The sequence below is a fragment of the Pristis pectinata genome, chromosome 3 (genome assembly GCF_009764475.1).
Source record: "Pristis pectinata isolate sPriPec2 chromosome 3, sPriPec2.1.pri, whole genome shotgun sequence".
NCBI classification, from domain to species: Eukaryota; Metazoa; Chordata; class Chondrichthyes; order Rhinopristiformes; family Pristidae; genus Pristis; species Pristis pectinata.
Window position 1 is genome coordinate 106966097 of NC_067407.1, and position 19710 is coordinate 106985806.

Sequence of the window (19710 nt, forward strand, 5' to 3'; positions counted from 1 at the left end):
GAAGTTAAGTTTGGAAGAACATAATTGTTATTTTTATCTATCATTTCAGTGGACAATTTTGTTTCATCAAGATCCCAATGGTAATACAATGTCTGTTTATTAGCCTCGTCTTTAATCTCTAAATTAGATTTTCCTCCCCCACCCCCTATTTTTTTCAGGATGGTTGGCTCACAACAATGCTGTATTTGACCTTGCTTGGGTTCCAGGAGAACCAAAACTAGTGAGTACTCCCTGTTTTTGATAGTACATTTCTTAACTAAACCAGAATGAGATGATTGTGCTGATAAAAATCTGTGCTGTTAATGTGTTTTATTTTGAAGGTTACAGCTTCAGGAGATCAAACTGCAAAGCTCTGGGATGTGAAAGTGAGTGAGCTTCTTGGCACATTTAAAGGCCACCAGTGCAGCCTCAAGTCCGTGGCATTTGGAAAGCAGGAAACAGGTACCCTGTACAATTTCTTTGAGCTTTGTAGAGCTTTATTCATAAAGAGAAATTGGTTCTAATTTTACTTCTTTATTTTTTCTAAAGCTGTATTTTGTACTGGTGGAAGAGATGGTAATATAATGGTCTGGGATACTCGCTGCAGTAAGAAAGGTATGAATTCTACAGAAATTGTGAGATGAACACATTTTGTAAAGAATTCAAATTGTTCAACTAACTTTATTTTGGAATTATTGCAGAGTTACTGCATTACCTCTTGAGTTTAATCTTGTCTTTATTTCCTTTTGCATCCCAGTCATTTGTCACATTTTGCAATGCATCCTCACCCAGGCCCTGAAGAGAACTGATCAGAAACTGAGGGCATTAGTAACATATACCCTCCTCTGCAGATCGATCCATGATATATTGAAACCAAGACAGAAACTTAAAAATGTGGACACTGATTACTCATTATTTTCTGATACACAAACATTTGCCTCAAAATCAGCCTAACATTTTTCTTGGAAAATAGTGCCCACGATCAAATCATTGTTATTACTGCCAACACAGCAGTCCAGTTGTTTGGTGTGGGACAGGGCTCGTGGCTGTGATGGTGCAGGATGATCATTGGAGGAATTGAGGACTTACAAATGGAGTAGTGAATTTAAATAAAGAGTAATTTGTATAACAATTACCATTCATCAGATTTGATTCCTTAATCAAGATGCATATTCAGGATAACCATTTCAACAAAATTCTATAAATGATGTATTTTATCTCTACTGGTTATTTTTTTTAATTAAACTTTATTTAGATTGTCTGAACTTGGTTTGAAATAAGTATGCCATAACAGGTTTCTAATTTGTGCAGAAAATTCCCAAGAAGCCATAAATGTTTCATCCATATGAGAAACTGGAAGAATTCCTGATGTTGTAGGGATGTTATTTTTAAGTTGAAAGTCAAACCAGTGGGCTTAGAAGGAGCTTTTGTCTGCACCTGGCTTTGGTATTGACAGTCTTGAAGTGTGATGCTGATGCTGGCTGAGAGTGCCTTTTGATCTGATCTTGGTGAAAAAATTCACCTTAAAAACATCCACAATTTTTGTTTGTAAGCTAGGACTGACACTGTGTTGCATTGCATTAATATGACTTTTCTAGAAGATACTTCAAAAACTCTTTAAGATGTAAGTTAACAACAAAATGCTTTTTATTTCCAAATAAACTCAACATAGCTGGTGTATTGCTGAGTTTTTAGGGTCAGGTCAACTATTCTTGTTTCCAGGTTACTGTTCATAATTTGCTCTCTCTCTCCTGGTTTATATATAATTCTGTCAGCGAAGGGTATGAAATGTAGACTTGCTTTAAGCAAAAAGTTCCAGAGCTTCAGGGCAAATGCAGATGAATTGTCTCTTTGAAGGGGGCAGCACAGGTACTAGCACCAAAATATCTTTCTTGTGCTGCACAATTTGGACCCCCAGCACCTTTTTTTTAATCTTGCAGTCTGGCTACTGGCACCCTTGTACTTCCCATTCCGCGTACCCTTCTGTTATGCAGATGTTACTGCTGACCTGGATTTGTGACCTTATCCCCACAATTGGCCAAACAATGAGCAATCCCAAAGCAGCTTTGCCAACAGATTCAACACAAAAAATGCTGGAGGAACTCAGCGGGTCTAATTGTTCCAATAAATCATGCTGGGTGAATCCAGACATGGTGAGGTGAGAGGTCTCAAATGCTGTCCTGGGATCAGGCTGGACTTCAGCCTTTTGCATTTTGTAACTGTCTGGCCCAGTTGCGGAAAGGTGGTCACCTGAACATTGTATGATGTTCTTTGACTTGTACGGTCTTTCAATTTTGAGATGTAGATTTTGATTTCTTTGGTGAATTGAAAATAGAACAGTACAGCGCAGTAACAGGCCCTCCAGCTCACGATGTCTGTGCTGACCATGATGCCGATAAACTAATTCCATCTCCCTGCATGTGGTCTATAACCCTCCATTTTCTGCCTGTTCATGTGCATGTCTAAATGCCTCTAAATTGCTATTGTATCTTCTCCCACCATGTACCTGGCAGTGCCTTCCAGGTGCCCACCACTGTGTATTTAAAAAAAACCTTGCCTTGCAAATCTCCTTTAAGCCTTCTCCTCTTGCCTTAAATCTATGCCCTCTAGAATTTGGCGTTTCCACCCTGGGGGGATGAAGACTCCGGCTATCTACCCTATCTATGCCTCCCATAATCTTATTCACTTCTATCAGGTTGCCCCCTCAGCCACCTCCGCTCCAGAGAAATCAGTCCAAATTTGTCCAACCTCTCCTAATAGCTAATATTCTCCAATCCAAACAACATCCTGGTGAACTTCTGCACCCTCTCCAAGGTCTCCATATCTTTCTTGTACTGAGGTGACTAGTGACTATAAAGGTCACTGATATCTTTCAGGAAACAAAGTGGCAGCACACAACTGGCATTGAAGTCAGTCTGCAATAACATACTTATTTACATACCTAACAGGCAGACTTGGCATTTCCATTACATCAGTGCCCAAATGAGATTATCCCTAACACTAATCAAAGTATGATGTTTAATACTAGTGTAATATAGAATTCTCTTAACTTTTTTTTGAAACAAAGGATGGATCCCTGATAAATGGGTTGTCCTCTTGATGTACAAGATGTTCTTTGCATTGTATGTTAATGTGAAATTGGAGTCATAGAGTGTTTTAACATGGAAGTGGGTCCTTTGGGCCACCAAAACCCCACTATCGATCACCCATTTACGCCAATCCCACATTAATCCCATTTTATTCCCCCCACATTTTCTTCTACTCTTTTCTTCCCCAACCTACTCCCCTCATTCTCCCACTCACTTGCACACAAAGGGCAACTTACAGCAGCCATTTAACCTACCAACCCACGCCTTAGGATGTGAGAGGAAACCAAAGCAGGGGGAGGAAACCCATGTGTTCACAAGGAGAACTTGCAAACTCCACACAGACAGCACCAGAAGTGAGGATTGAACACAGATCACGAGCTGTGAGGCTGCGCCACTATGCCATCTCATGAATTGAGTGGTACGTTAAAATATAACAGGTGAAAACCCTGGTCTTGAGGTACTGTATTGATTTGCTAGTGATGTTCTCTCCGTGAGGACCACCATTTCACCCTCTCCCACCCCAAAACTACCTGAGTTTTGGAGATTGCTGATTCACTCTCGAGATTGATGCACAAAGAGTAATCACTTAGGAAAGTGAATTCCTCAAGTTGAAGACAGAAATTGTGCTGAGTTGTTAGGCTGCTGATGGACATGTTTTTTCTGTTTTAGATGGATTTTACAGACAAGTGAAACAGATTACTGGTGCTCATAACTCGCAAGCCAAACAGACTCCCCCAAGGCAGAAGAAACGACGACCTGCTGCACGGGGACTTGCCCCTTCTGTGGTATGACCATTTCTCAACATTCACTCTCTGTATCTGTCCATTATGTTGTTCTGAGCTGTTCCAGCAGCTGGATTTCACAGCCATAGGCCACGCTTGTCAGGATTGCTGTATGTGCTGATTTATCTCTTATTCTCTAGGATTCTCAGCAGAGCGTAACAGTAGTAATTTTTCGAGATGAAAACACCTTGATCTCTGCAGGGGCTGTAGATGGGTAAGTGCAACTTGGAATGGCTCTCTCTCTCGCTCTTTCTTTTTTTTCCCCTCTTTTCCCTCTCCATGCATCATCATTACAGCAGTGCCAACTATACATTTTCCATCCCGTCCCTCTGTCCAAAATGTCTGTGAGCAACTCGACAGGAATGACGGAGATGTGGCCATAGATGGTTGAGATGCAGGTTATTAGCTTGCTTGGCTGGACTTGGAACTAGATCCTTCCTTTCTTACCTTATCTTACAGGATTGCACTGAACAGCTTGTCCACAATGGAAAATATTTTTCTCCTGCTGAGGGTTTGCTAATAGTGTTTTTAATCTGAACAAGACAAGCCTAAAACTTCTGGTAATACATGCATACATACATTCAAATGAGGAGCAGGAATAGGCCACTTGGACCTAGTCCACCATTCAATAAGAGCATTGCTGATCTGATTGTAACCAGAGTTCCACATTCTCACCTACCCCTGTAATCTGTCGCCCTCTTGCTTATCAAATGTCTATCTACTTCTGCTTTAAAAGTATTCAAAGCATCGGCTTTTGTTGCCCTTTGAGGATAAGAGTTCCAAAGGCTTACAACATTCTGAGAGGAAAATTTTTGCCTTGCCCATATTCTAGATCCTCCCACAAGTGGAAGCATCCTGTTCACATCCATTCTGTCAAAACCCCTCAAGTTTTTGTTTCAATCAAATCCAATAATGCTTAAGCTTGAGTGGCTTCCCTTGATATATCCACTGTGCATGAGAAGAGTAAATCTTATGCATGTCACAGTAGAATGAAGAACATAAATCTGAATCACATATTTTGGAATAAAATGTACCATACCCAACAGAGAAAAGATGTACCAAAAGCTAATAGATGCCTGGTATTTTGTGATGTTCTTCTCTCACTCTTAATTCCAACAGAAGCAAATCTAACCTGTCTGCCTTTGCAATTTATATCAAGAGCATCTTTGCAATGGATTTAAAAATACATTTGAACCCAAGGAAGTTATTACAACAGTTACATCATTGATAAGGCAGAAAAAAAATCAAGACTGGAGGCCAATGATTGCCATGGATTGAAAAGGGAATGGAACAGTATGAATAGAAAATTGGTTAAATAACAGGAAACAGAGTGGTTATGTAAGGTTGTTTTTTTCAGACTGTGTGGAAATAGCTGTTATTCCAGGGGGTTGTGGTGGTATCACTATCTTTCCTAATATAAATGAATGATTTTTGATGGGTGTATAAGGCATAATTTCCAAATTTACAGATGACACAAAACTTGAAGATGAACAGTAATATTCTTCAAAGTTGTGGACAAGCTAATGAAATTCACAGATGAAATTTAACACTGAGAAATGTGAAGTATTATATTTTCGTAGGAAGAATGGGAAGTGGCAAATTAAACTTGAGAGCACATTTCTAAATTGGGTACCAGGACAAAGATTGGAGAGTGTGTGTGCACAGTTCTTTGAGAAAGGGGTTATAAAAGCATGCAGATCCTAGGCTTTATAGAGATAGAACATGAGCAAGAAAGTAATGATGAGCCTTAAGTGTTTTTATATAGGCACAACTGGTGTATCACGTTCAATTCCGAGCACCACACTTTGAAAGATACAAGGCGTTTGGCGAAGGTGCAGAAGACGTTCACTAAAATAATTTCTAGGATAAGGAACTTCAGTTACATGGATAGACTGGAGAAGCTGGGTTGTTCTCCTTGGAAGTGAATAGCATATGTAGTAGATGGAGAGAAACTGTTCCTCGGTAGGGGGCATAGAATGAAGGTGATTGACAAAACAACCAAAATTGTCATGAGAAACATTGTTTACACAATGAGTTGGGTCTGGAATGCAGTGCCAGTAACAGTAGAGGCAGATTCAATTGTGGCATTTGTACAAGAGCTGAACAAGTATCGTAAAGGAGAGAATTTGAAGGGCTAAAGGAAGAGGGTGGGGAAGGGGACTAGCTAGATTGCTCTTGCATTAGGCTAGTACATACAAAGGCCTCTATTGTGTTGTAACCATTCTGTGATTTCTATGAATGGACTTCATAACATTCTCAAACTTGTTGCTCTACATTTTTTAAATATAATAATCCACACTTATTGTCAAGATGAAATGCAGGTCAAACAGGTTTACAGGTTTGGGGTGTCGAGATCGGTGAATGGAAAGAAGTAGTGGCAAAGAGATGAAAATGAGAACAAGATGAAATGGAAGATACCAAGGGAATCTTCAGTGGGAGGGTAGCATGCAATGTGTTTCTGGGTGAGGAGGCTGGTCTTCACCCATTAAAACAATACTGTGGCGAGGATGTATTGATCACTAAATAGTGATCCTGTATGGTATGTGAAGAGGTGCTTGGCTTGGTTTTATTTCAAAGAATGGTCAGTGCCAGTTGAGAAGATGACTGGCTCCAAAATTCATGTAGGAGGAGGGAGATTTCAGTATATTGCTTGATGAGATGATGGTTGTATAGCTCTGCTTTTAGGGTGGTGGGGGGTGGGAAGAAGAGATCCAAGTAACTGGCACAAGGTCAACATTCTATCACTTAGCAAGGGTGCATATAGAGTCTACTGCCATCATTGGCTGTATGATTCAGTTGAGGAATCATCTTTGGCCAAAGTATTTGTGAAGTACGGTTTTCCAAATAGTGTCATTGAATCTGTGAGGACATTAGTTTAGAGTTTCCTTAAAATGTTATTAGCTCTAAGAGCACTCCCTCGGTGTTGCATGTCATATTGTTTTCCAGGTAATTTGTTAAAGCTGTAGGAGTGGAACTTGAGCATAATATTTTTTTCGCAAGCACAAGGGTGCTAACATTGAGCTCAGGATGACATTTATTTAATGACTAATCATTTTTTTTAATGGGTTTTATTTGCATTCCAGTGTCATCAAAGTATGGGATTTAAGAAAGAACTACACCATTCTTCACCAAGATCCTGTGCCAGTTCAGTCCTTTCTTTATCCAGGCACCAGTGCACGAAAGCTCGGTAAATGTTGTTCACTATGTGTTCACTGATCTGTGACTCTGTCATTGAATTCAAGACGAAGGAGCAGAAGAATTACAGTATATCTTAATCTGACCAGACATTAATATTCAAATGACAGTAACAAAATTGAAATATTGAAATACTTCATGAGACACTTGAATACTTAGAACTGTCAAGTCTTGTTCTGAATTATGGTGACTGTGTTGATTTAGTTGTAGTAGAGTTAAATTTTGTCTATGTATGTTTAGATTTGTAAACCTTGTTCTGAATCTATTTGGGAATTCCAATTTCTTTACCTGCAGGATACTCCAGTATTATTTTGGATTCAAAAGGCTCTAATCTTTTTGCAAACTGCACTGATGATAACATTTACATGTTCAATTTGACTGGCTTGAAAACCACACCAAGTAAGTAAAGGCCTGTCTGTCTGTTATCTTTTTAGTGCTACCATCTGGCATTCAAACTCACTTCAGATTTTTGTTTTAAAAAAAAACTGTATCTGCAACTTTTGATATTTCCAACTTGCTTGTACCTTGAGATATGATGTGAAAGGTGCTTTAAAGATACTATTGTGCAGATATTGCTGATAAATGCCCATGCTTATTGTTGTAAATGCTAGCAGAACTCCTCCCTGGAAGGGCTGTGTTAGGTCCCTGGATGGTGGTGAGGGAGGAGGTTTAAGAGCAAATGTTGCACCTCCTGTGGTTGCAGGAGAAGGTATTGGGTTAAGGAAGATTGGGGGGGGGGGGGGGCTGAAATGAGGGGACTAGGGAGTCACAGAGGGAGTGGTCCCTGTGGAAGGTGAAAAGGGGCAGGGAGGATAAGATGTGATGAGTGGTGGGATTTCACTGCAGCTGACCTAAAGAGCCCTTCCAGGTGAGGAGAAGATTCATGTGCACTTCCTCCAACCTTGTCTATTGCATTTGGTGCTCCCAATGTGATTTCCACTACATTGAGGAGGCCAAGCGCAGACTAGATGACCAATATGTAGAGCATCTGCACTCTGTCCGCAATGGCCATCCCAAGCAGCCAGTTGTATGCCATTTCAACTCCCCTTCCCATTCCCACACTGGCCTGTCCATCCTTGGCCTTCTGCGCTGCCAACGGCAAGTAGAGGAACAACGCCCTCCATTCTGCCCGGGTAGTCTACAACCCACTGGCATGAAAATTGAATTTTCCCATTTCAGGTAACCTTTGTCCCCCTCTTTTTCTGCTGATCCATCTCTGGTCCTCCCACTTTTTTGTCCCCCTTCCCATAACCTCTCTCTACCCCCCCTCCCTTTTCATCCCCCTCCCTCTCCTCGTTCCATCTGCCTGCCTCTCCCCTGTTGGTTTCCATTATTACTTTATCAGATTATGGCACTGGTAGCTTTTATGTTCCTGCTTATCACCATCCAGCAGCTGTCTCCATCTTCACTTCCCCTCCCCCACCTGGCTCCATCTGCCTCTCCCTTTTTTTTCTGCCCATCATCCACTTGCCTCTGTCTCCCAATTCCTCCCCTCTCCCTCCTCTACCAGGCTCTATCATCCTTCACCCATTGTTGGTCCACCAATCACCTACTAGCCCATCTTACCATTCCTCCTCTCTTTATACAGTCTGTCTTCCCTCTCCACACTCAGTCCCAATGCAGGGTTTCAACCCTGAACGTTTACAGTCCCTCCCAGCCACACTCCCCACCCCCACAGATGCTGCTTGACTCCTTAAGTTCCTCCAGCAGTTTGTTCATTGCTTCAGGTTCCAGCACCTGCAGTCATTTGTGTCTCTAATCTATTTGAGTGTTTGTCAAAGAATAAATGTTAACCTGGTCACTGGGATAACAACTGTTCTTTAGTGCATATGATTGTTGGATCTACCTACTCTCTTTTTTAATATTTAAAAAAAACTTTCCCAAACTCTGCCAAAATCTAGTGTACTCTGGCTAAGGGAATTAATTGAAAATTTGTAATGGTTCTATACATGACTAGATTGATTGGAAGTTCATCCCCAGAATGGAAAAATTTATTATATAAGTTTTAAAGGCATGAATTTTAATTTGCTTGGATTGCCCTGCATGAGATTGGAACATAACCAGATAAGAAAATATGGGCACTGCACAATCAACTCTTATATGAATTTTCAAATAGCTAATTTTGACTCCACTTGTATCAATTTCTTGGTTTAGTTGAATGTAAACTTGCTTCATTTATCACCACAGTAAAGGCAGCAAGTGGAGACTTTGTAGCACTGAGGCAGAAAATAAACTAATAGAGAAAATAAATAAGAACAATTACTGTTATTATTTTGAGCAGCTTCATCTTTCCTGCACATATATAAATTTTGTATTTTTATGCCATAAAATGGATTTTGTTGCACTGAGCCCAGGTCACATCTTGAGTTGATGGCATCTCTTTGTCCTCTGATTGGTCTTCTCTTTATTTTGTGTAGTTGCAACCTTCAGTGGTCATCAGAATTCCACCTTTTATATTAAGGCCGGTCTTAGTCCAGATGATCAATTCCTTGTCAGTGGGTCCACTGATCATAATGCATATATCTGGAAGGTGAGTGACTGCAATTAATTTAAAATTAGAAGGAGATGCACTAAGTCAACATGCCTGTTAATTCTGTACTTTTTAAAAATTTGCACCAACAAGTCCTTCAGGCCAAATAATATATGTTATTATAATCAAATGTCTTTAATAGTGCTTGGCCTCTTTGAACTGGAGTACAGGTATACTAAAAGAAAATAAATGATGCAGGGTTACTACAAGCTGCAAGTGATCAGTTTCGAGCAAACTTTTTTTAAAAAGGTATTTCTACCTCTTCAGTTTTCTGCTTTTACAAATGAGCTGGTTTGTGCAGCTACATGGATTGATAGACTTAATTCCACCTAAATGCATATTCTTAATATGTGATGCAGATCCACAAATTATTTGACTAATTGCAAGGAAGTGGGGAGTCTCACACTCACATCAACAGATGGTTAAACTCTTCCTGGCACTCATTCTCATTGAAATCAGTGGGATGTCATAGAGCATAAATTAAACTTTAGGCAATGTCTTTTTAGTAAGCTTTTACAGTGTCTCGCCAAAAATCTTGTTTTCGGCATGCGTGCATTATAAATTAGTTTTTGTCCTGTTAGGTTTTCCACGTTTGAGCTCAAAGGTTGTTCACTGGCTGTTCCAATCTAGCAGTTGTCACACCTGTATTAGTGCTGAAATGAAGGTATCTTATCACCAGGCAACTGAAAGCCTGCAAAACTAGTAGTAAGTTAGTCACTTTCCAGTAGTCAATCCTTCAAAGAAACTGAGCAAAGAATGAGGTTCGTGGAGTTGGCTGACTTGTGCTGATTTCCTTCAACTCAAAGTTGCTTGTTTCAGCCAGAGAATGCATCTTTTAAATCTGGCTTATTTAGGATTCCATTAGGGCTTTTAAGTAATCCATGGTATAGCATGGATTTTCTTCAGGAAAGGAGTGAAAAAAGAGAGAATGCAAAGAAAGAACTCCACAGTTGCACCCAGTGGGTTGTACATCTCCTGTGTGAGATGGTAGGAAACTGTTCTGCTAATCTCTCTTGATGGTAGTTTCCACACCCATTATTGCTTGTAACATTTCTCCTTCTAAAAATAGCTTAAATGCATTATGAAAAACTTGATACTCTTGGGTTAAGGGGCGTTTGAGATGAGAATTACCACATGCTGCTGTTATCACTAAAATTTAGCTACACTAATGTGAGAACAGCTCACGATTCCGTTCCCTGTAGCCTTGCTTTGCAGTGTTCTGATCCAAATTAGGGTAAAGGGTTGTGCCACATCACTAAATTACAGCAACTGCAGCTGTGATAACTTCACAGTAGCCTGAATTGCACACGATCTTTCATGCCCTTTCATGCAATTAATAATATGGGATTTAAACTGAAGATGCTGCTACCCTGAAGAAAATGAGGTTAATGTTGTAACCAATTGCCATTAAAGTTGACTGTTTAAATTCCTTGTTATTTCAGGTCACTGATCCTCTTCATCCTCCAACAGTGCTCCAGGGACACTCTCAAGAGGTGACGTCTGTGTCCTGGTGCCCTTCAGATTTCTCAAAGGTCAGCTTTTGTTTGTGATCTGTTCTGGGATGTATTTAAATGGCAGATCATCATCCACTTGGCATAGAATCTACTTGTTCCAAAATGTTGAGTGAAGTTTATTGTTGCTGCACAGATGCTGTCCAAATTGTTGGTATGAGAAATTAATTAGCTGTGTTGATTGGAAACTTGTGTAAAGAAAATCGGTGTTAATAAGAATCAAATTGCTATAAACCTCAATGGGTCAGGTGGCCTCTATCTACAGAGGTAGTTAACATTTGAAGTTATTGACGTTTCTTCAAAACTGGGAATAAATGAACAATTTTTCTTCTGGAATTGGAATATTATTGTCACTTGTACCGAGGTACAGTGGAAAAACTTGTTTTGCATAGCATTCATATAGATCAATTCATTACAGAGTGCATTAATGTAGCACAAACAAGGTAAAACAATACAGAATGCAGAGTAAAGTGTCACGGTGACAAAGTGCAGTGCAGGTTGACAATAAGACGCAAGGTCATAACAAAGTAGATTGTGAGGTCAAGAATCCATCTTGTCGTACTAGGGAACAATTCAATAGTCTTATGACAGCAGGATAGAAGCTGTCCTTGAGCCTGGTGGTACATACTTTCAGGCTTTTGTATTTTTTGCCTGATGGTAAAGGGGAGAAGAGAGAATGTCCCAGCTGGGGTCTTTGATTATGCTGGCTGCTTTACCGAGGCAGCGAGAAGTATAGACAGAGTCCATGGAGGGGAGAATGGTTTTTGTGATGTGCTGAGCAGTGTCCACAATTCTCTGCAGTTTCTTGTGATCCCGGTCCCAGGCAGAGCAGTTGCCATACCAAGCCGTGCTGCATCCAGATAGGATGCTTTCTATGGTGCATCGATAAAAATTGGTGAGTGTCAAAGGGGATATGCTAAATTTCTTTAGCCTCCTGAGGAAGTAGAGGTGCTGGTGAGCTTTCTTGGCCGTGGCTATGTTTACTCCTAGGAACTTAAAGCTCTCAACCCTCACAACCTCAGCACTGTTGATGTAGACAGGTGCATGTGTATCACCACCCCCACCCCCACCTTCCTGAAGTCAATGACCAGCTCTTTGCTTTTGCTGACATTGAGGGAAAGATTGTTGTCATGACACCACGTTACCAAGCTCTCTATCTCCTTCCTGTACTCTGATTCATCGTTATTTGAGATGCTGGGAAAGGGGGAAAGGAAGGAAATGTACAAAATGGAATGAATTTGGCAAGGTGGGAGAGAAGAGATTAAACGATGGAATGCTTGGAGCAAGGTGACAGCAGATGGTAATGGGACAATTGGGAACAGGTGATCAGTCTGGAGGAAGTTTAAATAGGGAAGCAGAGTATTTATATAAAATTGTCTAAATGCTGGAAATCAGAAATGGAAGTGCTGATTGTTTGTAAGTGCAGAATTCAGTGAGCCCATAGGGTAATTTTGTGCCTAGACTGAAAATGAAGTTTTGTTCCTCAAGCTTTGAGTATTGCTGGAACAGTATAGGAGACCAAGGACAGAGATCCAAACGATGTGGAGAACTAGTGTGGTGTGCAAGCCAATGGTTGGGGTCATGCTTTTGCACTAAATAGAAGTGTCCTGTGAAGCAGTCACTCAGTCAACATTTGATTATCTGAGTGCAGAGGAGGCCGCATTATGAGTGACAAATACAGCATCTGAAATGATTCAATTTCAAGTAAATTCACTTCAAGTGGAAAGAATGAGGCCTCGGAATTTGGAAAGGGAAGGAGGTCAAAGGTAGATGATTGCATATACAGAAGAATGGATAACAGTGAAGATAAAAGAATGAACCAGAACATCCTGGAGGGAGTGGTCCTTTTGGAATGCTGAAAGGAGACGAGGTAGTGGCATCACATTGGGAATGTCAGAGGTTGCTACATTGAAGAAGAAACCAAGGCCTGTTGGTTGATATGGGTGGGGGAGAGGTGGAATTGGATAGCCATGGTGAATTTGGAACAGGGCAGACAAGGAACTGTTAAAGCTGTGGTGGATGTCAGAAGTGTTGCAAATGTTGGTGGGAAAGTTGATCAATATTCTTCTTTTGAAATGACCATATTCTATTAAGTAAATGAACAATATGAATATTCAGTTTAGTTATAGAAACATTGAACTGTTTCTTCCGAAATAGTGCAACAAATTTAAAATCGTAACTGTCCCTGGTTTTGATTTAAAAGTAGTTAGAGATTTCAGTTGAACTTTTGAGTTGATAAGGGAAAGTTGAGAAACGATGAGTAATTGTGCAGAATTCCACAAAGGTGTGTTGCTATTATGCATTGTTATATTACTAACCCTTCCCACTCAAAAGAATGAGCTACTAGAATAAATTCCTTAGAGTATTGAATCATATCTGGAAGCAGCAGAGCTTGAAGATGCATTTTTTGATCTGTTTACGTAAGGAAATGTAATTATTCTTGGTGACAGATCGATAATTTGCTTTGTCAACAAGTGCCTTTTAAGCTTGGAAAATGCAACTGAATTTTGGTTTCATTTTTGAGAGGTGATGTTCTGCACATAACTGCAACTGTAAAAACCTGTCTTGTAAACCAGTCCATCACAAACCTGCTAATATTTGTGATTTTTGACCATCTAATTTTGCTCCTCTCTCCTTTTAGATTGCTACTTGCTCTGATGATAATACTGTTCGAATCTGGCGTCTAAATCGAAAAGTGGGTGTGACCAAATCTGAATTAGTGGGATCTGCATGCCAGAAGAAGCCAACGGAGAAAGGTAAAATAAATATATCCAACTAAAGGCTGGAGCCACAGGACAAATTATGTATGGATATATGTAATCATACACTTTAAAGGACATTGATTAGGTAATTTTTTTTTGTTTTCTTGTGTGAGTTGTCAGTTTTCAAACATCCTCAAACAAGAACTTGTATTGCAGCTTCAAAGGATTGGCAGTGAACCTTTAAAGCAAAAGTATTGAGGGCAGAATTTAATCATGTCTCTCTCTTAAATGCTGTCTGACCCACTATACTTGCCCATTTTGCATCTATTTATTTAAGAATATTAGCATTTAAAATATTCCTTTTGTCTACTTTTAGACATCTACATAACTTATTGAGCTACTTAATGATCAGTATTTCCAAATTAAACTTGGAACATCTTGAGTCTCCTAACTGTTAGCTGAATCATGACTTGATTTGGTAAGGTCTGAAATAGTACTGATTGAAGTTCTTGAGTTGAAATGAACCAAATGTGAACTAAGCAACATGCAGTAAGAATTGGTCGATGTAACTTGGTGTGCTGTCAGGGACATGGAACTGGGGGGAAAAAGTTGTCTTTCAAAATAATAGTTTAGTTATGAATTGGTATGTTGGCGAATACAAATTTTGGAGTCATTTTGCTCAAAATTGTACAAACTTGCAGCATGTTCCCAGATTAATGTGGGATGTTGTGAGCCTAAGTGAATTGTAATCTCCCTGCATTGCTTTGAACAGATGTCATCATTCAGTCAACACGTGGTACTCCACCCAAAACTTCATTGATGGAAGGTCCCAAGTTGCCATCTCCTCAGCAAGCTGCATGTGCCCCTAATATCAGTGGAGGCATGCCTCTCTCTTTCAACACTCCCAGCTCTGTAACGCAGAGCTCTTTAGGCAAGAATTATATACCACATCAGCTGAGTAAGTCAACTTCCTCTTCACCACCAAATTCTTCCTCTTGGAAGATGTCAATCAAGAAATGGATGGTTAAAAGCCCCTGCCCTCCTGCCTCTCTCTTTGGTGCCCACAATACTTCAAGGATGGTGCTGAACTCAGACGGACAAATTCAATCAAAAGATGTCTTGGCAGCTATAAATGCTCCAGTTTCAGAGAAGAAAGTTAAAAGAAGATTGGACACCAGTGATGGGTCAGTAATGGACAATAGCAAAAATGAAGAGTGCAGTTTTGTGGCAGAACTCAGTCATATTTCTAAAAAATGTAAAATTGATATCTGCTATGCAGAGATACAGAAAAGGAAAAACTTATCAACAGAAAATATAGACGACAAAGGGATGAAGAACACTGACAGTAACTCTGGAGAAATCCTTCCTTTAGTAAGCCCTTTTCCCTGTCCAGACCTGGAAGCTTCCTCATCTTCATGCAAGTCCCAACAGAGAGCTGAAATCCTGGACAAAGAAAACAACTCCCCACAAAATCTAAATTGGCTTGCTGAATTAGGAGAAAAACAGAAACTTGAACTGGGTGTTAGAATGGGGAGATTATCCACGAGTCCAACTATCTCACAGAATTTATCTGTGAAGAAAAAGGAAGAATGGAATCTAGCAAGTTCACCAGTAAGTAATACAATATATAATATTGAATAAGTACAATGTATAAATGACTTGCATGAATATGTAGATGGGCTGATTAGTAAATCTGCAGATGATGGAGTTGGTGGAGTTGTAGATAGTGAAGTAGATTGTCAAAGGATACAGCAGGATATAGATCAGTTGCAGATATGGGTGGAGAAATGGCAATGGAGTTTTATCTGGGCAAGTGTGAAGTGTTGCACTTTGGGAGGTCAAAAGGGGAAAGTATACAGTAAATGGCAGGAGCCTTAACAGCATTGATGTACAGAGGGATCATGGGGTCGAAGTCCATACCTCCCTGAAAGTGACAAAGCACTTAGATAGGGTAGTAAAGAAAGTGTGTGGCATGCTTGCCTTCATGAGTTGGGGCATTGAGTATAAGAGTCAGGAAGTTGTGTTGCAGATCTATAAAACATTGGTTAGGCCACATTTGGAGTATTGTGTACAGTTCTGGTCACCCTATTACAGGTGGAGGCATTGGAGAGGGTGCAGAAGAGGTTCACCAGGAGGCTCTCTTGGGAGTGGCAGAGGCTGAGGGGAGACCTGACGGTATAAAATTTTGAGGAGTATGGATAGTAGATGGTCTTTTTTCCCAGGACAGACATGTCAAATACTAGAGGGCATAACTTTGAGTTGGGGGGGGGGGGGGGGAGTTAATGGATAAGTTTTTAAACACAGAGCAAGTAGTAGATGTCTGGAATGCACTACCAGGGTGGTGATGGAAGCAGACACGATAGTGTCATTTAAGAAGCATTCAGACAGGCACGTGAACATGCAGTGAATGGGGATATGGATCATAAGCAGGCAGATAGGATTAGTTTAATTTGGCATCATGGTCTGCACCGACGTTGTGGTCTGAAGGGCCTGTTCCTGTGCTGTACTGTTCTGTGTTAATACTATGTATTACATTAGAATAAACTTTGTTGCCTTTTATCAAAATTACTACCAATTGGATAGATTATGAAATAAACTTCATGAATATTTTTGCTTGAATGGTTCAAATTCTCAAATCAGTTTAATGCAATATTCTGTTTGCTATTTTAAAGTCTTAACCTAGTATTCTTGCATGGGAAATATCTCCTTTATTTAACCACATTTCACACCTTCTGTAGTGCTGGTCCTTTCCAAGTTTTTTTTCACAGGTTTGGGTTCTACTTTATGTACTAAATTTTATATTCTCTCCGTAATGCTTTGTTGTTAAGTTTAAAAACCCACCAGTTTTGTTATTGCTGTTTTACCCACTTACAGCACTTTGTCTCCCTCCTTTCTACTGCCCATCTACTAACATACCTCCAGATAAAATGACAGTGCGGGAATACTTGTACACTGTCATCATTAGATCCTGTCAGAGACAGAATAATTTCCATTTTTGCTGTTTTGTTTTAAGTGCCCTGTTTATATGGTATTCGTGTTCATGTATCACCATGTGTATGTATGAGGTAAAGCTCCCCGAGGCAGTGATTGACTGACTGCTGAACTCCCTTGCATGTACTACTTTGGTTGGATAAATTTATCGATGCCTTTGGACCACCCCCTACCACACATTTAAGCTGGTACCTGAAATGTGAAATAAATGTTTAATTTCTCTGCTACACACTGTTAATACCAAGGCTTATTTCTTATGTAGAAAAGTTCATATAATGTTTTTTGTTCTACAGACTGCAGCTTCAATGCGCAAGATCTCTTCGTATTTTCAGCGGAAGTTGACTGATTGACCATATTGTGCAGCTGGGAATTATTGGCATAACCTAATGCTGAATTTAAAGCTTGCAGCACTCTTGATGAAACACTTATCTTCTATGTGTAGTATTTCCTGTCTGCCATCTGTGATGGTGTATGGTTTTCATTAATTTACTTGTGAAATAGAGTTCCGAATTTTTAATACCCTTTTTTTTTGACTATTGTTCAACCACAGTTTCCCTCTTGTTCCCCAGTCAAAAAAAAGTCTTGCACCTAACTGAGTAACTAATTTAAATTCTAATGACAATTTATGTACCAGCAATCTCATTTCCTATTGGATCTCGGGTTAGTACTAGCTGATGAACAGGGTAGCTTATGCATTATAGTGCATGTAGGGACAGGACTGAAAACTGTCAACCACACAACTAGCTCATTTTGCAGTGTTAAGAAATGAGCAGAGAGAAAAATTAAGAACTACAAACTGTACCCCTAAATTTAACTAATCAATGGTTTTTGAGCATTGAAGTAATTACTTGGTTTATTTGTCAAAACACCCTGGTTCCATTTGAATTTTATCCAAATTTTAAATTTTACTTTCCTTTTTTTAAAAAGCACAAAGTTACAGCTATGTTTATAAATTATGTTACTGGTTGATATTGAACTTGTTGCTTCCCAGATTAGATTTTACCTACTTCGATAATGTTTGATGTTCTTTTTTTTGCTTAATGTTGGAACAAACTATATTTTGCTATGACTCCAGCCTGGGGGACACATAGTGGCACTGAAGGTAATGGAGGTGTCTCATAACTCCAGTGATGCAGGCTCAATTCGGACCTCCAATGCTGTCTGTAGAGTTTACATTTTCTCCTTATGATCACACAGGTTTCCTCCAATGTGCTGGTCAGTGGATTAATTGGTCACTGTAAATTACCCCTATTGTAGGTGAATGGGAAAGCCAGGGGGTGTTACTGGGTATATGTGAAAGAAAAGGTTATAAGGAAATAAGTGGGGGAATGAGATTGCTCTGATATCTGGCATAGACTCTGGGCCAAATTGCTTCCTATGTCTTAAGGAAATACAAAATGTGGATGCCTTCGCACAACTGGAAGCAAAATTATTCGAATGTTGTAGATTATGCCACTTGTTATGGACCTTTCATTGTAACAGATAAATGAATGGAACTTAAAAAGCCCAGTTTTGTGTTTTTTCAATCTAAAACAATATATAATGTGCAACCAAATAATATGGCAACACATTGATACCTTAGGCGAAGCAGTGGTTAGGTTACATTTGGTAGAATCTCTCTGCCCTTTCCTAGCCCTGTCTCTTAGAATTCTGATGTCAATACATATGGAATTGATGCATTATGAATTGATAGCACCTCTGCAATGGTAAACATCTATTTGTCATGTGAATTGTTTGACAACATTGTCCTTGTTTGTTTTCTGAATTATGGTGGTACTACTGCACTTTAATTGTGTCAAGGTTAACTTGCTAAAGCTACAATATAGTTCTGACACAAAATTATCATTGAGCTAGTTTATTTGTCAGTCAAAGTAGGATTTAGAATACTTAATGCAGAAGTTTCAACTTTCAAGTTTTGTATGAATTTGGAAATTAAAGTTGCACCATGTATTGTTTTTTCATTAAAGTAATTGATCTCATCCATTTAAGTGCAAGTAAGTTTGTATGTTTAAGCAAGAGTGTTCTCCATTTTTTTTAATGCTCGTGAATAATAGCATGGAATTTAATACTGCTTGGTTCATTATTTTAGCATTAGATAAAAGCAATAGATGAATTTCTACAACACATTTATTAAGTCTCAGAATATTGTATGCAGCTTTAGGAGTCCAATGCACAAAGGCTGAAGAATCAACATGCAATGTAAACCAGAAAGGAAGCGATGCAGGCACTCATTAGGTTTGACAGTTCAATGGTATAACTGTGTGCCTTGTATTTCCTAAGTGCATGCCTCATTTCAGATGTTCCATAAATGTTTGCATCTCCTTGAAATGCACTTCTTGCAACCTTCTCCTATTGTTCTTTTGAAGTACCCTTGGCTGTTGTGATTCTCCTGAGGCACATTTCATTCCTTGCTTATTTAAACAAAAAACAGAGACCATAGAAAAGGCCCGAAAACTGATCTAAAAGCATTTTAGTATTTAAAGAGTAATACCAGATTAGTTAGATTTAAGTAATACTAAATCATGGCACAACAGTTTTTATTTTCAAAGGCAAATTGGCTACTTTGTGAAGGAGAACATCTTTGTTTGGAAAAGCTAGTTGTCTTTGCCCTTTGCCTGATTCAGGAATGTGGACTATTTTGAATGTAACCCAGGTAAGGATGACGTAAAGGCTATTTTGGGGGCAGAGTGTGGTTTTAATTTTAAACAAAATTGTTAACAATTGTCAACAAAGGCTGAAAACAGTTTCCTGCTGCATATCCTGTTCCAATTTCTGGCTTCGCCAAAGGACTTCCTGAGGGATGGACTTTGGCAGTGTGGGCAATAGTTGTAAAATGTTTATTTAACACAATAAAATACAACTCCTAAACATCAGATCATTAGCTGCCATAATTATGACTTAGGTCTGAATTAGTCACTTAATATTATGGTT

At 39.4% G+C, this 19710-nt stretch overlaps 1 protein-coding gene across 2 annotated transcripts in view; it reads left to right on the top strand.

Moving 5' to 3' along the window:
• The window catches only part of dtl (denticleless E3 ubiquitin protein ligase homolog (Drosophila)), a 28592-nt gene extending 9831 nt beyond the window's left edge, over positions 1 to 18761 (top strand). The window contains exons 4-15 of one of the 2 annotated variants that reach the window (XM_052010889.1): positions 159 to 220; positions 321 to 441; positions 529 to 594; positions 3738 to 3853; positions 3991 to 4064; positions 6934 to 7037; positions 7340 to 7444; positions 9463 to 9575; positions 11018 to 11107; positions 13728 to 13842; positions 14561 to 15399; positions 17073 to 18761. In XM_052010889.1, the coding sequence (XP_051866849.1) occupies positions 159 to 220; positions 321 to 441; positions 529 to 594; positions 3738 to 3853; positions 3991 to 4064; positions 6934 to 7037; positions 7340 to 7444; positions 9463 to 9575; positions 11018 to 11107; positions 13728 to 13842; positions 14561 to 15399; positions 17073 to 17129 (1862 nt within the window). In that variant the 3' untranslated portion in view covers positions 17130 to 18761. The remainder of the gene's footprint in view (positions 1 to 158; positions 221 to 320; positions 442 to 528; positions 595 to 3737; positions 3854 to 3990; positions 4065 to 6933; positions 7038 to 7339; positions 7445 to 9462; positions 9576 to 11017; positions 11108 to 13727; positions 13843 to 14560; positions 15400 to 17072) is intronic. The other variant, XM_052010890.1, reaches the window with a different exon arrangement.
• The last annotated feature ends 949 nt before the right edge of the window (positions 18762 to 19710 follow it).